A 19,419-nucleotide genomic window follows, 5' to 3' on the forward strand; every position below is an offset into this window, starting at 1 on the left:
TGTTCTTTGCAACCAACTTGTTACTGAATAGTAGGTTCCCTTGTTTATTTCAAGCAGTGACACAACTCAGTTGTAAGTTGCAACACCTCTCTTCCTTGTACCCTAGACTTACTAGAGTAGATGAAACAGCAGCAGATGAGGCAACAGACATTTTGTCCTTCATTTCAGTAGAGAGGAGAACAGCTCTGAAATTTGGTCACCATCCCATTTCGTATATACAAAATAATGCCCTCAACAATCTCTACAAAAAATTTTCCATATCCATGGTTTTCCTCACTGCCCATGGCAATCCTTGGAACCCCCCCCCCCCCCCAACTACATCCGTATATACAAGGCTACAAGCAGAGAATCGTAGCTGAAATTTCTATACTAATTATATGCTTCAGTTTCCTCCCTACTACTTTCAGCATGCCACATCCGCCCTTCCCCTGGTGCCCCTTCGGCGTCTTTTTTTGTCTTTATTTGGGACACAAAGTAGCTTCAGTGTCATCCAGGCTATCTCGGTTGCAACAATGAAGCCAGCAGGGCTCAGAAATCTGGTAACAATAGAACCAGCGCCAACTCTTCAGAGGAGATATATTTCCGCCCTTGGCATTCAGAGTGTTCTAGATTTATCCTTTATGACTTCAATAACTATCGCATTACAAAAGAAGCATCTCTGGCAATTTAAGAGATGTCGGGTAATGCACCCATAACACGACTTATGTAAACAAGGAATGAACTGGGCATCAGCCTCACAAGTGTAGCAAATACAGCAAATGCTGTCGTCGCATTCTGATTCTTGCCAGAATGCAGAAGATCCCAAATCTAGAGACCCCATCCGACTGACGAGACAGGTCAAGAAATCCTCCAGTCGCCTCAGCTTAGCAAAGTGAACATTCCCTTTAGAAAAACCAGCCTGCCAAAATAAGTGGAGGACAGTGAAATTGACACACAAAAAACCAGGTTTTTTCATAAGAGAATTTCGGTATATAAAGGTAGAAACCAAAAAAGATGCATGATAATGATGCAACCTTGAAACAGTTGAGAGTTGAGACTACAAAAAACCCGATGGCAGTGTAATCCTATAATACAATTGCTATTAAAGATTTGAAGCCTCAAAGTTTAAGTTCTGAATAATACTGGGCACACCAATATATTTTCAAACTCAAAATGAACAACATGCTAAAGATCTCGAATTTTTATGGTATCATCAACATACATGAACCTATTAGGAGCAGTTCATAGGGAAGTTATGTTTCATTAAAGGTTTCTTTAACATTTGTGCATCAAGTATAATTAACTCAGATTTGCAAACTATGCATATCACAGCTCCAGAGTAGCCCACAATACCACTCATTAAGGTCTACGTTCCCCTAACTACCCCCAATAAGTGAAAAAATAACTAATATATTAGGCAAGCCACTGTTTTCAAACAGCTGCATCAATCAGAAAACACGATGACCATGCGTAAGTTGTGACTGATGAGACGAGCCTAGGACAGATAAGAGTGAGGGGTCAAGAACTAACCCAGTTGAACTCCAACATATACTGGAGACCAAAAAGAACAGTATCAGGGCAGTCCATCCTGGCCAAAACTTCAATCATATCATTCTGCTCAATTGATTCAACTTCTGTACTCGCTTCCAATAAATTTACTATGATGCCAACAAGAGGAGCCAATATCATACCCCGATTAATTTTCTCCGGAGACTGACCATATCGTTTCACTGACCTGAAGAGCATAAACAAAGATATCTGGAATAAGTAGTTGACATTGATAGAGCTAAAGAAAAATATTTCTTTAAAATACGCCAACATTTAATTAACAGAAAAAAAATGCTAACAAACCCAAAGCTCACACATTGATTCCAAGTTCCCCCAAGTACTCCAGTTGAAAAAAGTCTCCAAGTAGGAGAGTTCAAGAGCCAGGGTGGCTCGGTTAACTTAAAGCTCGGTCAAAGTTCGACTCGAGAACGATTGGCTTGAGTACAAGTTCGAGATCGGCTCGAGAACTAAACAAGCCGAGCCTAAGCCTCCTTAACTTCGGCTCAATAGTTCGTGAACAAGATTGAAACCATTTTAGATAGTTTTTATGTAATATATTAATGTCCCACATCGATATAGAATGTAAACAACAACCTTATTTTCTCTATGAAACCTTACTACCATTTCACTATACTTCTTATTTGGATTGTCTTATTTTATATTGTTGGACTATTTATAAAGTACCCAATTTGTTTACATAATTTTTAACTACTGTTGCTTATATTCTTATTTGCTCAACTTTTGCAATTGTTTATATATAGACATTTGAACAAATTACAAAACAATGGCATTATGGCAATTGGCAGCAACATTACATATTGATTATAAAAAAGAGAACTTGCAGCACATGCGTCTCTACTGTTTTACATTATGCTGAATTGTATTGTGGAGATATCCCACATCAAAGAGGGAAAAAGGGTAGAGGAGAACTGGTTGTAATAAAAACGCACAAGGGAAGGGTTGAAACGTATAGAAGCTGGGCCTAGCCTATTTAGTGGGCGTGACTTTATGACATCCATGTAAAGAGTTTAGCAAAATTTTATTGGGCTTTACTTTTATCAAAAGTCCGATGACGGTAAGGTCACAATGAACCTTTTTTTTAATATATAAATTCTAAGTTTTCGAGCCGACCCTTGAGCCAAGCTTGGATTTCATCCTTTCGAGCTCGAGCCCAGCCCAGCCGAACCTCAAGTCCTCACGAGCCGAGCCCGGACATCTTTGGTCTCGGTTCGGCTCGTTAACACCCCTAACCCCAGGATAGACCTCAATTGTATTAGTAAAAGGGCTTGTGCATCAAAATTTTGTCGACTGTGGCCTATACATAGTAAAATAGTAGCATGTACGCATAAACAAAGATGAGCTCAAATTAAATCCACCCTCACAACCAATTTGGTAATTGGTAATAAAGGGTAGTAATAGTAATGAATCTATGTAATTTATGGAGAACACATTGTGTCAATAGTAATGAACTTCATCCCATACATGTGCATTTCTTCACAAATGTAAAGTAACACTCAATACCACCTCTAAATCCGTACTAGACGGTTTACCAAAACCACCGGCTATTATCAGTAACCAAATGGGTCGCCTATCTGTTTAAATTGCAAGGGGAAACGTCAAGAGACATTAATATCCATGATTGCCAAAAGGAAGGAAAATATACTAAAAACAAAGTCGAACATGTCAACTACCAGAAAATACTATCACTATTCTTGTCTCTTGATACCCCTTCGCTATTTGACTTTTCTAAAACTTAACAAATAGACTTAGACCATAGTTTCTGCAATTGAGTAATATGGCAATAATTAAGTTTCAAAGAAAACACTTTTTATTTACAATGAACAATAGTATCATTCCAATATAAATTTTGTCAAATCTTCAAATGAATATGGTCAAAATTATACTAAATGTGAAAACAAAACAACTCTGTTTTTGAATGACAAACTACTATTACCATCATCGTTGTTGTTTCTATATTGTTCTCTGTTGTTTCTGTTTTTGTATCATTATTACTATTATGCTCCTCTTTTCCGCCCCATTTGCTCTTGCCACCAACTTTTAGGACGGGTAATTAGATTGAACAGAGGAAAAGTGTTTAATGAGGAGAAAGTGGAAGTAGATGTGATTGGAGATGACTGGTAAATCTACACATTCATATTCAGGAAAGAGAAAAGGTGGAAGTGGGTGTGAATAGAAGTCCCAACTCCTGACTCCAAAACGTAGAAATTAAGATTATAGTGGACAAACATTTGCCTTTAATGTATTCAATACTGCAGACAAGAGAATACTCTAGATACAATTTGTCTTGCTGGAAAATAATAGCGCAAAACTTTTCCCAAGTCGAATTGATACTAGTAATCAATACAAGATTGGTAGTAAAATACTTAACATGAAGTATATGTGGGTAAGAAAGGTTGGAAAATGAAGAGACTAAAAGCAATGACACCAAACAATTACCATAAAGTTCTGAAACAATGCCACTGTGTGCCACAGGATGACATGTAGATTTGGTATGCATGGGAATCAGTAAGATTAGGGGGTGAAGCAGGTGATCACGAAGTTAAAACATATTAGCAGAAGTGTCAAAAGACGGAGATTAAAAGGAGTGCATCTAATAATGGACAGTGAAATAAACTAGGAAAGTCTGCCAACAATGCCAGTGGTTTAAACACATATAACAAAAGAGTTTAGATTCTTACCAATCAAAGAACTCAGAATCAGTTGCTGATGTCATCTGATTAAGTGTAAAGATGACTAGCTCCGTCAACCTTTTAAGATGCATATCATTTCCTAAAAGAAATGCTTGAGGAATTTCGTGCGTACAGAACTCAAGAATACGAGCAAGATTGCAAGACAAATCAAAAATTACACTGCATTTCCTCTGCTGGAACTCCAAAACCTAAAAAGATGTGTATTCCACAGAAAAATAAGCAAAGATCAATTGTTCAACTTCACTCAGCATATGGACCGAAATTGAAAACAAAAATAGAATCACTAGCTCTCCATGAAGTTAAAAACTTGCAATGAGAATGATGGAAGCACACATAACTCACGGAACTTTGGAGTTTGGACCTTACAAGTTACGGACAAGTAACAAATGAAGGTAACAATTTGGGGCTAAAACCAAGTAAATCAAACAAAAATAAGGCTTACATGGTTCTTTTCTTGCATTTCTCGAATAAAAACCGAGAACTCGGTCATCGTCCAACTTAAGGTATTGAATAAACGGTTCAGAAAAGCAGCAAATAGATCTTCATCTTCGGCACACACATCACGAAGCAATCTCTACACAAGTCAAACATGTATCCATCAAGAATATGGGTCAGTCAAATGGGCTGTGTGCAATGAAGTCTAGGATGTAGGATAAAATAGACAAATTACGTTTAGCTTCTTTACCTGGAAAATAACCGAAGAAGATGATGTCTCACCATGCTTTGAAGAGCCAAAACCGGAACCCTTGCACAATCTCAAAAGAATGTTAGTCACTGGGATCCAGGATCTGTTATCAAATGCTGATAGCAAGGCTTTTGGCATTCGGAGAGTGGCTGCATGATTGGTTTCAAAAGAAACCAGATATTCTTTGTACTGTACCAATACCGATATAGATTGGAGAAGCAGATCCTTCAAATCTGCACTTGATATCCGGGGATCATTGAAGTGCGTAACAACAAATGTCACCTGACAAAAAATCATTATTCCATTCTTCAGATACATGATATGAAAACCATCAAAATCCACATGCATATGCATGGTGGTCCCTTTGCATACGTGTGGGGGCCAGTTATATACACTGCATATGCTTGGTGGCCAGTTATATACACTGCATATGCTGCACAAATGATGAGATAATTCAACACACAGACTACATTCTAGACATCCATCATACTTTTGAAAAAGGATGTAACACATATGTAATGGTATACGCTACAAGCGCAACGACATAATGGCCCAACAAATCACAATAGGATTCCAAATTACCAATTTGACAGTCTACTTTTCTTCCAGGAGTCCAAAACTCCCCAGAAACATCCTCCCAGACGATCATTGAATAAATTGCATCTTTCCTGGTGCAAGCTACAGCTACAGAAGCTAGACTCTAACAATTACAGTCAATAGTAACAAACCACCAGTTTCTTATCACTCTGCTACAAACTCGATAGAAACGATTTGCTAATGGATCTATAACTAACAAATATCTAACATTGGCACACCGTGAGACAATCATGATATCATAATCAAGGGATCCATAACCATCCCAAGCACTCATCTATCCATTAACATCACACTCGTATCTCTTAAAACTCCTGTAAGAAGAAAGAAGCGGCTATTTCACACTTCGCCCATTGATTTCACGGAATTAGCTTATTGTAAAGATAGAACCAAATATCTCAAAAGTTAAGCTATGAACCAGCTACTATCTGACAAAGATGATAATAGAATCCAAAAGCCAATAGGTCGCAAACAAACTGCTGAAGTTACTATGTCAAGTATTAACCACATTACATGGAAAAATGAACAGAAAATTTACAAAGAAAGGAGAGAACATTTGAATAAAGCAGGACAGTAATTAGGAATAAGCCTTGAGAAAATTTGGGAGGTAAACCGTGTGCTACATTATAGTAATTTAGCAACTTAAAGTTCACACTTTAGATGAGATCAACTAAATGTCTAATAGACCACACTGAATGGCCTGAACTGTGAATGATCATAAGATCCTTTTTTAGTCCAAATCTAAAGGTCATCCCGGGGAGCTAACTCGCCTTATCAGAGCTTTAGGTGATAGAAGTGCATACAACTCCCTCAATTCAGCCACCATTCTGCGTTTCCCCTTTCATTCAATAAGCACAAGATAGATGAAATAAATTTTAGTGGAAAAATGGAAAAGAATAATCACATCTTTTGGTGGTCTTCTCAAAATAATCCAACCTTTACATTATTTCAACATAATCCCGCTTTTATATCCTATCTTCTTAAAATGGTCCTAGTTCAAAAGTAGCTGGTAAAAAGAGGTAGATATGAAGATTAACCAGTTCGATCATGGTTAATTGAATTTGACCAGGTTAATTAGCTAAAATATATCTCTAACTAATGACTAAAACTAAAATAAATAAAAACCTCAACCTAAACCCACCACTAACAAAACCACCACCATCCTCCCTTGTTTCTCTCTCATCACCCCCACCCTCCTAAACCCACCACTACAACAAAACCAACACCGTCCTCCCTTTTCTCTCTCATTACCACCACCCTCACAAATCGCCAACCCACCACCACCCTCATTTCTCAACAAAAGTTGCTGCTTTGTGGAAGGCATGTTTCATCAGATCGGCAGCTGACTCGGAAGAACACAAAGACGAGTTCAAGGACCCCAGCTCAGGAATCCCGATCCCCCAACCTCCGACTTTCCTTCTTTAGCCGCCATTGCAGCAGCCAAGCTCAAGAAGAAGAACAAGCTCTGCCACCCGTTCAGCCCAAGACGATCCCCTCGTGTTTCCCATCGACCCACATGCGCAGACCGCCGAGGAGCTCAGGCTGATGATTGGTCCAAGACAAAGAAAGTGGGTGACAGTGGTGGGTTTTTTTTGCGTAGGTGGGGCTGGTTTGGTGGTGGGTAAGTTGTGAGTAGGTGTTGGTGGTTTGTTGGGTGATTTATGGAGGTAGCTTGCTGAAATCAGAAAAGGAGAGAGAAAGGGGTGAGAGAGGAGAGGGAAAAGAGGGGAGTCATTTTACTGGAAAAAAAATAGTGACTTTAACCTGTGTAACAGGTTGTAGGAAAAATGGCCCATTTTAAGAAAATAGGGTATAAAGGTAGGATCATTTTGAAATAATGCAAATGTGTGATTATTTTGAGCAAACCACCAAAAGATGGGATTGTTCTTATCCATTTGTCCAAATTTTAATATAGTGCTCTCTATATACCTTCATACTTACGTTGACAGCAGATTAAGACAAGTTGTTAAAAGTAAAAATAAAAATTGCTGCTCTGAATTTGGCTTCAAGATGGAAAACCTATGTCAAAATCAACAGTAAGCAGAACTACTTCTGCTTCATCCTTGGATGGGGGGGGGGGGCATCAAGCCATTACCGAATAATCACTTTCTCAATGTTGAGGGTAACGGATAGAAACAGATTACAAGTGTCGGGATGATGAGAAAAGGATTTGGGTTAATATTTAAACAATTATTTTCAACTAGTAAAGGAGGTACAAATATTATAATGGGAGACCCTAAAATGGCAAGTGCAAAGTTTATCATGTGATAGAGGCAGAATATTTGAACATGACATATCATATGTAAAAGAGGTAGCATGAGGTCCAGCAACATATAAGTAAATAAGTCATTAAAGTAAACAACTATTTAGAGGCCCATGAGCCACTTATCTGGAAGTAAACTTTAAGAAAAAATGAAAGCTGAAACATACAAATGAGCTTAGTCCTTGCTTGATAAATATAGCCGAAGGAACAAATGGTGGATCACTTTTTCGTAATACATGGAAGCAATCAACCTGCAAGTAAACACAAATGAATAGTTAGGAAAAGATCACAGAACACTCACAAAATATTACATGGCAATTGGCAACCAAGCTATATTAAACTACAAAGGAACCAAATTTACTATAGCCATTGTTCCTCGTTGCTTGCAAGCTCTGGAACTTCGAAGTTCTCACTCACAATAATATGGGTAAAACGTTTTCAAGCAAGCAAACATTGGATGATGGAGTGAGTATAATATGGAAAATTACAAGGTGAACCATATCTACATGTCCAAAAAGGTAGATAGATTGTGACAAAACTAATGCAAACTGACAAATGACACACAGCATGAGTTGAGCAAAAATGGTTCAGTCAGGCCAGAAACCAAAGAGCATAGGGGCCATAGAGACCGTGCCCACCCTGATCCTCCCAATTAGCAACCACAACGCCACAACGCCACAACATTAAAAGAATGTTGGCCAATAAAACTTCAGCTCCCCGACTCGGCCCCTTAGCAATAAGACTCTAATATATGTAACCTGCACTGGAAACAATCACCCAAACTCGCATTTCTAGCTAGACAAGTCACCCATAGCTTGATTATTTTCTTCTCTCTGATTGATTTGCACCATTACGCGAACCCATTCTTTCTACTTCTTCCTACACTTTTATGTGATAGGAAGAAGAGGGTAAGTAATCATGACCCAATAAACTAAAACATAGAGTCCACCATTCACATAAATATCAGATAAGGGAAGTCCAATAAGCCCCATAAATAAAACAAAAAAAAGGTCAAGAAGACTACACTATCCCCTGATGAAACTGATAAGAAATCCTTTCAGAGATCCTAAAAATCCATTTCAACTTATTTTCAAAACACAGCAATAATGGAATATTATACAGGCAGGCAGAATGTCATGAGGATGACCCCTCCCTGTCAATAACAAAATCCAGCATATGAGACCTGCAACTGCAAGTACGCCAAGTGACCATATAAAGCTAGACCTGCAATCACAAACTCAAAGAGCTAGTGCCATAAAGTGATAAAACTGAGCCTGTGTAATATTCCCACTCCCAGAACACATAATACGAGTAATATAATAATAGCTTCAAATTCTCCGGTTAATCATCCTCAACCTTATCCTGTATTTGGTGTGTGGAGTTGGGGACTAGTGTAGGTACACAGCCCATCCATTCTATTCCAATCAATACCTGATTCCAATCACTAGGTGCCAAATAGAGCTAGGCTCCACCGCCAAAGCCATTTACCCAACAAGGGTATACATTTAGAGGACACCAAATTATTCAAACCAAATCACGAGAAATGCACTCAAGCCATAATTAGGTTTGTAGGTCCTAAGCCATCAAATGATCTCTCTTCCTCTCCACCCCCCAACCAAGAGAAAGCTCTCACTAGTTCTCTTTATATTTCAGGCATACCCAATAAGCCACGAGTATATTGATGAGATGCTAAAGAAACCACGCTCCATCAGCATGATACCCTAACCCAACCCCCAACCCCCACCCCCCACCCAAAGAAATTAATTCTTCCAGAAAGCAACTCTCTAAAGACTCTCTGATTAATGACAATGAAATGCACACAAGCCATAATCCAACTGGGAAGGACCCCAAATAAGTAAAAGCTAAATTATGAATCCAAAACCTGCAAAAAAAGATAGTCAATCTAGAAGTGCTAACTAACACGTTAAACCCCAAGACACTAGTGAATAGACTAGGCTTTCTAACCTTAAACCGCAGTCAAAAAACTACAGTATTGTCCACAAATTAAGAACATTCTTAAACTTCCTAAAAACATCAGAGACGAGCAAATTAATACAACTTATGAACATGAAAATGATAGACAGCACATGAAAACACTTTACACAACAATTCACATCTCAAGAACATGTAGTGACATGACAGAGGGCGTCCACCAACAAGTGCAAAGAAAAGGGGACAAGGAACCACCTTTTCAACCAAGCTCCTCTAGTTACTTGTTACATTCGGGATAAATGGTTGTCTAAGCTTAATATCACTTCCATTTATGTTTTAACTTCCTTATCATTAGATTTGATGTCTGGACAAGACCTAAAGCTCCACCGTTCTTGGTTTCTAATAATACAGGAAGCCAAAATGCTATAGGCAAGCACCCCTATTAACTTGTGCAGCTGACAATGGACAAGGATCGAGAACTTCTAGGGAACTTTGTATCTGAAAACAATGTATCACTGGGCCAATTTCCTCGGTCTTAAAAAAAGCATGATATAAAAAACAGAGACAAACGTGTACAGTGCCTACCGTCACTAGCTGTAGTAAACCATTTTACCAGAATATAAGCAAACAAAAACTATGCAGCTCACCAAAACAGGTTAATTAATATTAAATCATGAAAAGGCCAGCAAAAGATGGTTAAAGAAGTCAATTTACCAGAGCTTCCAAATAGAAGTCAGGAACGAAACTGAACAGGACATCATCTTTGCTGATCACCAGAAGCAATTGCACGATCCACATGCAAGCAGCATACATTCCTCTTTGTTTCCATCGGGACAATAGAGAGATACGATACCTGTCAGACATAGGAAGGGTTTCAAGCAAAAGAACCCCAGGGAAACTCTCAACTCCATTAAAAAAATCTACCAACTAAGTAATGTCACTAAAATAAATGACAACCAAGCATATTGAACAATAGTGAAGCCAGTCAATTATTCACGCCAATGATCATTGTATCAAGAACACAATCGATCCAAAAAACTAACCCTCAGATCTTGGTATTTGATTCTACTTGATAATATGATGTACCTTTCTTGTATAATTTAATGAATGCCAACTAACCTAATTATTTTATGTTGCTCCAAGGTCCATCCTTCATCCTGCCTTTACAATTCTTTCTTCTTCCCGATATACTCCCTCCCTTTTTCTAGTTGTTCCACTAAGAATTCTTAACTTCCCTTACTTTGACCATATTTGTTACTAATAAACAAAATTTCAATGTTATTGGGTACAATATTATTGGATTTGTCTCAATGTTCGGTTTCAAAAAAATTATTATTTTTACCAATCGATCATAAATTTTATTAATGGTCAAATTTTACATTGGCATACATGGAAGTAATATTGGAACAACTAAAGAAACAAGGGGAGTAATATGCCTTTTTACAACTAGAACTGATCATATTAATAAGAAAACTACGCTGGTAAGCATTGCTTCCTTTTACTACTACAGTATTAGCACTTCACACTTACAGTTTCTGACTTCAACAATGTTTTCCACTGATCTTTGAGTTATAGCCACTCTTTTGACCATTCTTACAAAAGTATTAAGATAGCTTATCATTAAAATATTAAAGGATACACAGTTCACTATCATGATAGATTTTTGAATTATAGCATGACATGGAGCAACAAATATGGCTGAATTGTCAAGACAAAATAATAACAGAATTCACATCAGATATATCTTACCATGTAGAATGCCTTACACAGTCAATAACTTCTTCCCTGTAGATATTACGTGCCTCTTTTAGCCGCTTTTGTTGCTCACTGCAGTGTCTTTCTTTTATTTTCCTATCTGTTTCTTCCAAAAGAGAGATTGATTGTGATTGATGTGACATGTAGTAGCATGCCTACACAATTATTTTTGGACAATTAGCTGACAACCCAAGTATGAAAGACAGATGCAACTATGCCACAAATGCAACAAAGTAAAAAGTTCCAAAGCACAGTTCTTAGTGAGTAGCATAATAAAAGATAGGTCACAACTCGCACACTAAGGGGGTGAGAGGGGAAGGGGGAGGGGGGAGAAGAGGCAAGTATATTCGAAATAGATAAAAAGTTTGCTGCATCACAAGCACTCAAATTATATATGATCATTAGGCCAACAGAAATCTTGACAAGTTCACATACTCACCTCCATACAATCATCAATTAAATAACTTGTTTAGTAAGGAAAAGGTCAAAAGAAAGAAATTTAGTGAACAAACGAAAGACAGAAATGTGAAACAGAGGTTTTAGCTGCTGCTGGAAGATGCTCTAAGCCTTTAACTTCCTTGATGACTTTTGTGCCTTCTAAAGAATTCCATCCTTCTCAAAATCTATTCATTCCTCCCAGCACCAAAACCCCCATAAAACAAAGGGCTCAATAATTTTGCCAGGCTATATGTTTCAAAATCCAAAAGTAACTATCAGCTTGTAGCAAAAAAATCGCACTGGACTCACCTGCCTAAAGTTTGGAGCAACCCCTATGTGATATAATAATAGCATAACATCAAGAAGCTCCTCCTCTCTCAATGTTGCCGAAGATATGTTACTTTCTTCGGGTACTGTTTTTGAATGTTGCACCGCTCGATAACCAAACTGGGAGTGAGGATGCTCACTTGAACTAGGCTTGTCTGCAATTTCCTCATTCAAACTTCCAGCGCTGCATTCAGCAGCAACATGAGCAGATCGCTCACGGATGGAAGAGCTATGGCCCCTAGAACCTTTAGCTCTAAATCTGATTGGATCACGGTAGATTCGTGTGAAATCAATGTCATAGTTAGAACAGCAACATGGCTTCTGCCTTGTAAAATGTGTTACTCTAGAATCTTCATCATCCATGCAGCCTTCTTCCCAAGTAATCACTTCTGAATCCCGCTCATGCACAGGATGCATTTCTAACAAATTGCTAAACGATCCCCCAATTCTGGAAATGTCTAATTTCAGAGGGTCATTTTTCACAAACAACTCAATGGGAAAACTGAGCTGACCACCCCTATGAAGAAAACCAATATCTTCCTTAGCATCATCTCTGTGGCTCTTAGACCATCCACATATATCTGCCATAGGAAATCCTTCAGAGAGATAATGAAGGATAACAGAGTATAAAGAAACAAGAGCAGTATTTCCCAGAACCCCAGGAGGTGCTATATTACGGTCTGTTCCTCTGTTTTTCAGTAACATATTCTGCAGGAACTTCCTAAAAACTGAACCAGGAAACTGAGGAGGTGTCACAGGTGGAATGAACTGGATAACTAGACAACAGAGATCCCGATGCTTCTCCTCAATCTGCAATCAGTAAAACATTAAGAAAATATATGAATACAAATTAGATGAATGATTCAACATCACCAACTGCTCTGCATAATATCACTGGCATTTACGAATAATAAAGGATTACTTTTTAGAAAATAGACGAATGATGAAGTTAACCATACGCCTTGATGTCCAATCTAGTTCTCAAAAGCAGTATACGAGCACTTAAATCAGATGACTGCTAAATAGTTTATGTTCATCAGCAATTTGCAGCTAAAGATAATAATAAAATTCCTAAAAAGAACAAATGAGCAGTGATCAGGAATGGCACATGTGCAACGGGGAGACCATAAGACCCTAGCCTCGGATTATTACATTTAGATATGTAATAAATATAAGACCCCAGCCTCGATGACTACTTTTTACATTAGTAGTTATGTAATACATGTTTTTAATACTTGGTACTGGAATCCTTTATTTGCATATTTTGGAATGTGTATCTCATAATATTGTAAGCACCGCATAATAATTGAACCAGCCCTGAGCATGATGACTTTCAAATCCATGCAAAAATGCTCCAAGTAAAAAAATTGGAACATCCCATTCATAACTTCTGCGGTTCTGCCTTCAAAAGTCAGGGTCATGTCCAACATCAGCCAACTTTAAAAATTTATTTCATCAAAATTCTCTTTTTTCCTGGCAGTAGTAAAAGCCTTGTTTGTCTTGCCAATTATTATAAGGGGGAAAGAGACACTGTTTCTGTTAAACCAATCACATCTTGTATCTTATAAGTTCACTTTAATCACAAACGACAAAACTATAATATAGTTGTGATTAAACAAATAAAAACACAATTAAAGCATCTCAGCTCATATGGATGCAAGGGGGTCAGGCTAAGAATAGAACCAAACTTTAAGCCAAATCAAAACATATGCACACGTGTCATGGTGGTAAAATAGAGGCCCAAAAAACTGCATATATATTTTTTAGTCAGGGAATATTTTTGAAATAAAGGCTTCGCTTAGGGTGGTTTTGAGAATAGAGGCTTCAGTTAAGGATGTTTTTGGCACACAAAATCCTTTGATCATTTATTCCTTTTGCAAACATTTTACACTGAACAGTGAACACCCACATACAATTAATTAACTTAATATCCATTTTTTTTCTGAAAAAAGGGGGATATGGATCAAGCCTACTTCACTTACACAATGGCATTTTACTCAATTTCCAACCCTATACTTATACAAGGGCGTTCTATTCCTTATCTAAAGGCCTCTCACATCCATACTAGCTTAAGTGTCAAAGTGAAGATAGTCCCTAAGGCCTAAATCCCTACTAACCCTTAAGAGCAGCACAAAATGTTGTTTCTGTAAAGGTGAATGCTTCTGGTGTATGGTCGTCACTTCATCAAGTTCTGATTGGTTGATCATCTGTAGAGTGTTCTCTAGGATCACCCTTTTTCTGATTTATTGTAAATTTTGAAGTCGGCAGAGTCGCTAAAACTAACTGCCATCATCAAGTGATTATAAAATTTATTTATTTCCCTGATGATGGATCACAATTGCATTTTATCCTTCTCTTTTCGCCGTATACATAATATGATTTTCAGCAACTTTGTGGACAAGTAGGTAAATTATGAGGAAATTATTTGGGGATAACAAATAAATGAAAAAAGATAATAAATAACAGGAAAAGAATATATACTCTGATGCATGAGAAAATAATTTAGATGGCTAAGCAACAAAACAGATCAATGGTGAGAATAAAATATTAATTATATGAAAACTATGTCCTTCACTTATTTCTACCCACTACAACATCCACCATGGACAACAACCAAAAACTGGCCTAAAGCAACCAAAGAAGCCACCTTGAGGGCCGCACGTCCTAGAAAACAAAACTCTAATCTATATTTGCACTATCAAGCATATTCACATCCATAGATCTTACAGCTTTTATAACCAAATCCTAGATCTCAAATCATACTATGTTATCGTAATGGGGGTATAGTCAAAGCAGAAGAGGTGTTTGGGGGGTCTGACAACTCCACTAGATCCCAAAATTTCTCCAAGTCATAAAGTGGTATTCCAGATCGGATTAGGTGCCATGGGATATGACCCTTGAAGTCAAGTTGGAGCAGCAGAGATGCTGCTGAACATTCAAGCACACGCAAAGCAACTTGTGATGGAAGGATAGAGTTGCATTAACAATTACCTAATGCAAAGGACTACTCAAGAGAGAAGCAACATCAAAGGAGGGGTACAATAATCACCATAGATTACAACTTACAATTACTACTTCCTTAAAATAGCCACCTCAATGGCAAATTGAAAACGTGATTGAATACCTCCTCCCCCCAATCAAGCAAACTTAGACATCACCTGAATCCTAATAAAATTGAGGACATTCTACGACATGAAGAATTCTTCCACCTTTCAAATCAATTCTTCTCCAGATGGGCTGTGTTTCCTTTATTAAGATTTATTAGGATATTACAGGTGCTTTCTATCAAATCAAAGCTTATCCTTTTTCCACTTATTTACCACTAAAAATTACCCTTTTAGGTGCATACCATCATCCTCTTCAATTCATTCAAGTTCCTCTATTGGAATGCATAGCTTCATCAAATAGGTTAGTCATCTCGTCTAGTTTGAATCGTTCTACACATTCTCTTGGTCATAACCAACTTGGACAGTACTTTTACGTTGTTATACGAAAAGAAACAAACTTCAAATGTAGGATCTTGTTAGATTGGTCTAAATGTGCCATGTTAGAGGAAAATGACAATTTTAATATTCATTAACACGCGACGAAAACCATTTCGCAAAAAGTAAATTAGAAAAAAATAATTGAACTGAATCTTTCTAGTCTGGTCTAGAGACATCAACCTAGAAAGATTCGGTATTAAGGCGAAGATAAGATATCCTAAATTAAGGAACAAAGATAATGCATACAAAACAGTATTAGAATGAAGGGCTATGAAACTAATTAAAAGATGATAATTATACCCTCCATTTCAGATTAATAGGCATTGCGGCCCATTGGTAGATGGTACTAAATGGAAGTATGGTCATGAAATCAATGTCATTTGCAAGGAAAGTCCCCTAAGCATGACCATTGTAATGGAATCTCAAGATGTGATTCTTTTCACAAATTTCCATTCTCACTCAATACCACCTCTCTAAAGTGGTAACGAATGGTAATGAGAATTTATAAAGAATAACAAATGTTTAAGGAAGAACAAGCATGACAATGATCATTGACAAGACACTTTGTATACAAAACTACATAAAAATGTATTGCCAATACCATAATGTATTACTATCTACAACGGGCCTTTGAGGATATTCTTACATTTTAAATAGAGATATTTATTCCCCCAAAATTTAATACTCAAATAATATCGTAGTGGAATTTAAAACACCTAGCAGTATTATGGAATAAGAAAAGTTGGCAGGAGGTCAAAAGGAGTGGAGGGAGAAGTATACTAGCACCATGTATTAGATGAACAACTAAGGCTGTAGATTCTAACATGAACCATCTCATCTTAATAGCATATCTTTCATGTCATAACAATAAAATCATAAACAGTAAATGTGACACAATATAACATCAAGTGTAGCAAATTTCCTACTAGCCGTCAAATAAGAATGTCTCTTGAGTTACACCATATTAAGAAATTTCAGCACAAAACCGGAAAAAAAAAAAAAAAACACACAGGTTGAGAAAAGCATAAAGTAGAGTGAGCATGGGATGTAAGAGACTTCCACTTTGAGACAGTACCTTGCTAATTGCATCTGACATAGCTGTAGTGGTTAGCATCATACTGCTTTCATAGGAAATGTCCTCACATGAATTAGGCCACCAGACAGAAGGCATCAACAACTGAAGATCGTGCTTGTTAGGACTTCTCCATGACAGAAAACCTTCAAGGTGGAACTCAAAATCAGATGACTTCCACCAAAGCACCATCAACTCCTCTCGTCTCAGCATATGGCAAGCCAGTGCAAGATACGAGTATGACCCTGAATATGGGCACTCGGTGAGGACAAGTGAAGCTGTTTTGCAACCATAAGAAAGGGCACCAATTACATGCTGAAACAACAAGCCAGAGCTTCTGAATTTCAGAACAACATCAAGGACTTTGTCCAAGCTCCGCTGATCATGTGGTACATGCAAGCCATATAATTCCATCATAAATGATAAAAACGGACCCCATGCTATGTACTCCATGCCCCTCTCATCTTCACCAAGGATAGTGAAGAGTTCATCACATATTGCATCAGCAACAGGGTGGAAGATATCCTCCAGTGGAACAAACCTCTGCAACCTTCTCAGTTTATCAACAGAAGTGAACTCAGCCCTTTCCATGCGTTCTATTTCCAACAGCCTTGATAAACATTGCAACAACTGGGAGGCACGTGAAGTTGCAGATGGAGGAACTTGAAGAGGAAGGAAGCCTTCAATTGGGTATTTGAAGGGTCTGGCACCAAAATTCAAATCACACCTTTCACCCTGAGAAAGGGAGACCGCAGGAAAATAACCCAAACCAGGATTCATCTTGCGAATGCCGGCAAAGGCAACCCCAAGTGAAATACCATTCCTGTAAAATAGTATCCTATCCTCATCCAAGTCTATGCAGCATCCAATAACATCACCAACCACCCATGGCTGACCATATGCCTCATCTTCCTCATTCCATTTTTTAACCCTCTTGCCATCATATGCATAAGAGTCCTCAGCATCACCAACCCCCATACGATCGGTGAAGGGGCAAGAAATGGTTGCCCAACCAAGCTGCTGGATCCCTGCAGTTTCAAGCATCACTTCAAACATCCATTTGCCTTCCCAAACACATGCATTTGCTCTGGTGCTACTGAATATAGCCAGACTTTCCACAAGCAAAGGGGGACTAACTACATCCAAATCCCCACATATACTGGATTGATCGATGGAAACAACGTGCCCATATCCACGATCAAAGATACAGAGACCATCCCTGTTCTGAGGTTGAGAATTAAGAGATGGCGAAAACTTCAGAAAAAACCTCTTAACAATAGAATGAACTACAATAGCATCCAGTGAACCGTTCAATGGTCCTATTGATCGGTAAGGAAGATCGAAAACATATTCTAGTGTTCGTTCCAGGGACTGGTGTCCAAAATCATCATGATACGAAACAAGACGATTCTTTTGAGGATTCACTTTCTTATCTTCACCATTCAGTATTAGTGCTAACCCTGAAGACAATCCACTAGCCCATACACCATCTTCGGCCATTTAAGAGGAGGAATTTTACCACCTCCCCAATTTATCCTACATATGTTAACAACCCAAAATCCCCTTCAAATTAACTTATACCACAACCGATTTCCGTCTCTGAAATCCACAACTAAGAACACACAAAACAGCAGCTTCCCCTACAAACTGGAAAACTACCACCATAAGAACTCATCCATAACTACCACAACAAAACACAAGCAATCAACATATTTTCAAATTTTCAAATTTTCATTAATGAACAAAAAAAAAAACCTTCGCTTCATCAATTAATACTTTCTGAATTTCATCTCACTAAAAGAACATACTTATTCATCAACAATCCTTAAATAAATAGATAAAAGGCAACAAAAGCTTCTTCTTCAATATAATAAAATGCTAAGTGAGAATTGAGAAACTTACATAAATTACAATAAGAATCTTCAAAAAAAGGAAAGAAGAAAGAGCTAAAACGACGATGAAATTGAGCGTGGAAAGAGTAATCTGAGAACAGTGAAGTCGCCTGATTTGAGAAATTAGGGCTCACGAAGAAGACGCCATTAATGGAAACTATGATGGAAGGAAGGACTAAGGAGGAGAGAGAAAACTTGAGGAAAAAGGTTGAAACAGAAATTTCCAATTGTTTGCCAAAAAGTTTGGGGGAAAATAAGAAGAAACGCTGACTAGGAAGAACCCTACAATTTAGGGGGTAGTTCACCGACACGTGGCCGTTGCAAGCCACTGACTTATATTTTGGACTAAGAAGTTGCGAGTTTGGAACTTCAGATGCCGGTGACTTTCAGGGTTTTAGCCGGTCATCTGGTAAATCTAGTAACACGGTCAAATTAAAGGGAGCAGTAATTTTCGGAGTTTATATAGGAATAAATTTAGAATATAAGTTTAGATACGGAACGTTTGGCATATCATGAATCATGATTTGCACCTTAAAGATGTATGGACCGCTTTGCCCTTAAGATTGGGTTTTTTTTATAGTTGAGTAATTTCTTATATCTCTATTATATAAGCCAAGGGAGGAGGTGTGGTGTCCTCTTTTAAAGTGACTAAAATACCCTTAATGATCTAATTAATGAAATGAAAAATATTACAAAAGCAAATCATTTAAAAATCTCATTCCAACTTGTCATTTAAAA

General features: G+C 37.7%; 1 protein-coding gene across 1 annotated transcript in view; it reads right to left on the reverse strand.

The window, feature by feature from the left end:
* The window catches only part of LOC104896092 (E3 ubiquitin-protein ligase RKP), a 19,359-nt gene extending 427 nt beyond the window's left edge, over nucleotides 1-18,932 (reverse strand). The window contains exons 1-11 of the mRNA XM_010682793.4: nucleotides 18,692-18,932; nucleotides 16,793-18,436; nucleotides 12,215-13,042; nucleotides 11,462-11,622; nucleotides 10,427-10,565; nucleotides 7,948-8,031; nucleotides 4,924-5,205; nucleotides 4,681-4,812; nucleotides 4,227-4,426; nucleotides 1,510-1,714; nucleotides 1-898 (exon numbers count right to left, since the gene is read on the reverse strand). The exon at nucleotides 1-898 is cut by the window's left edge and continues 427 nt beyond it. Of these exons, the coding sequence (XP_010681095.2) occupies nucleotides 596-898; nucleotides 1,510-1,714; nucleotides 4,227-4,426; nucleotides 4,681-4,812; nucleotides 4,924-5,205; nucleotides 7,948-8,031; nucleotides 10,427-10,565; nucleotides 11,462-11,622; nucleotides 12,215-13,042; nucleotides 16,793-18,289 (3,831 nt within the window). The 5' untranslated portion in view covers nucleotides 18,290-18,436; nucleotides 18,692-18,932 and the 3' untranslated portion in view covers nucleotides 1-595. The remainder of the gene's footprint in view (nucleotides 899-1,509; nucleotides 1,715-4,226; nucleotides 4,427-4,680; nucleotides 4,813-4,923; nucleotides 5,206-7,947; nucleotides 8,032-10,426; nucleotides 10,566-11,461; nucleotides 11,623-12,214; nucleotides 13,043-16,792; nucleotides 18,437-18,691) is intronic.
* Between the last annotated feature and the right edge of the window lie 487 nt (nucleotides 18,933-19,419).

Source organism: Beta vulgaris, chromosome 6, assembly GCF_026745355.1.
Source record: "Beta vulgaris subsp. vulgaris cultivar EL10 chromosome 6, EL10.2, whole genome shotgun sequence".
Lineage (NCBI taxonomy): Eukaryota > Viridiplantae > Streptophyta > Magnoliopsida > Caryophyllales > Amaranthaceae > Beta > Beta vulgaris.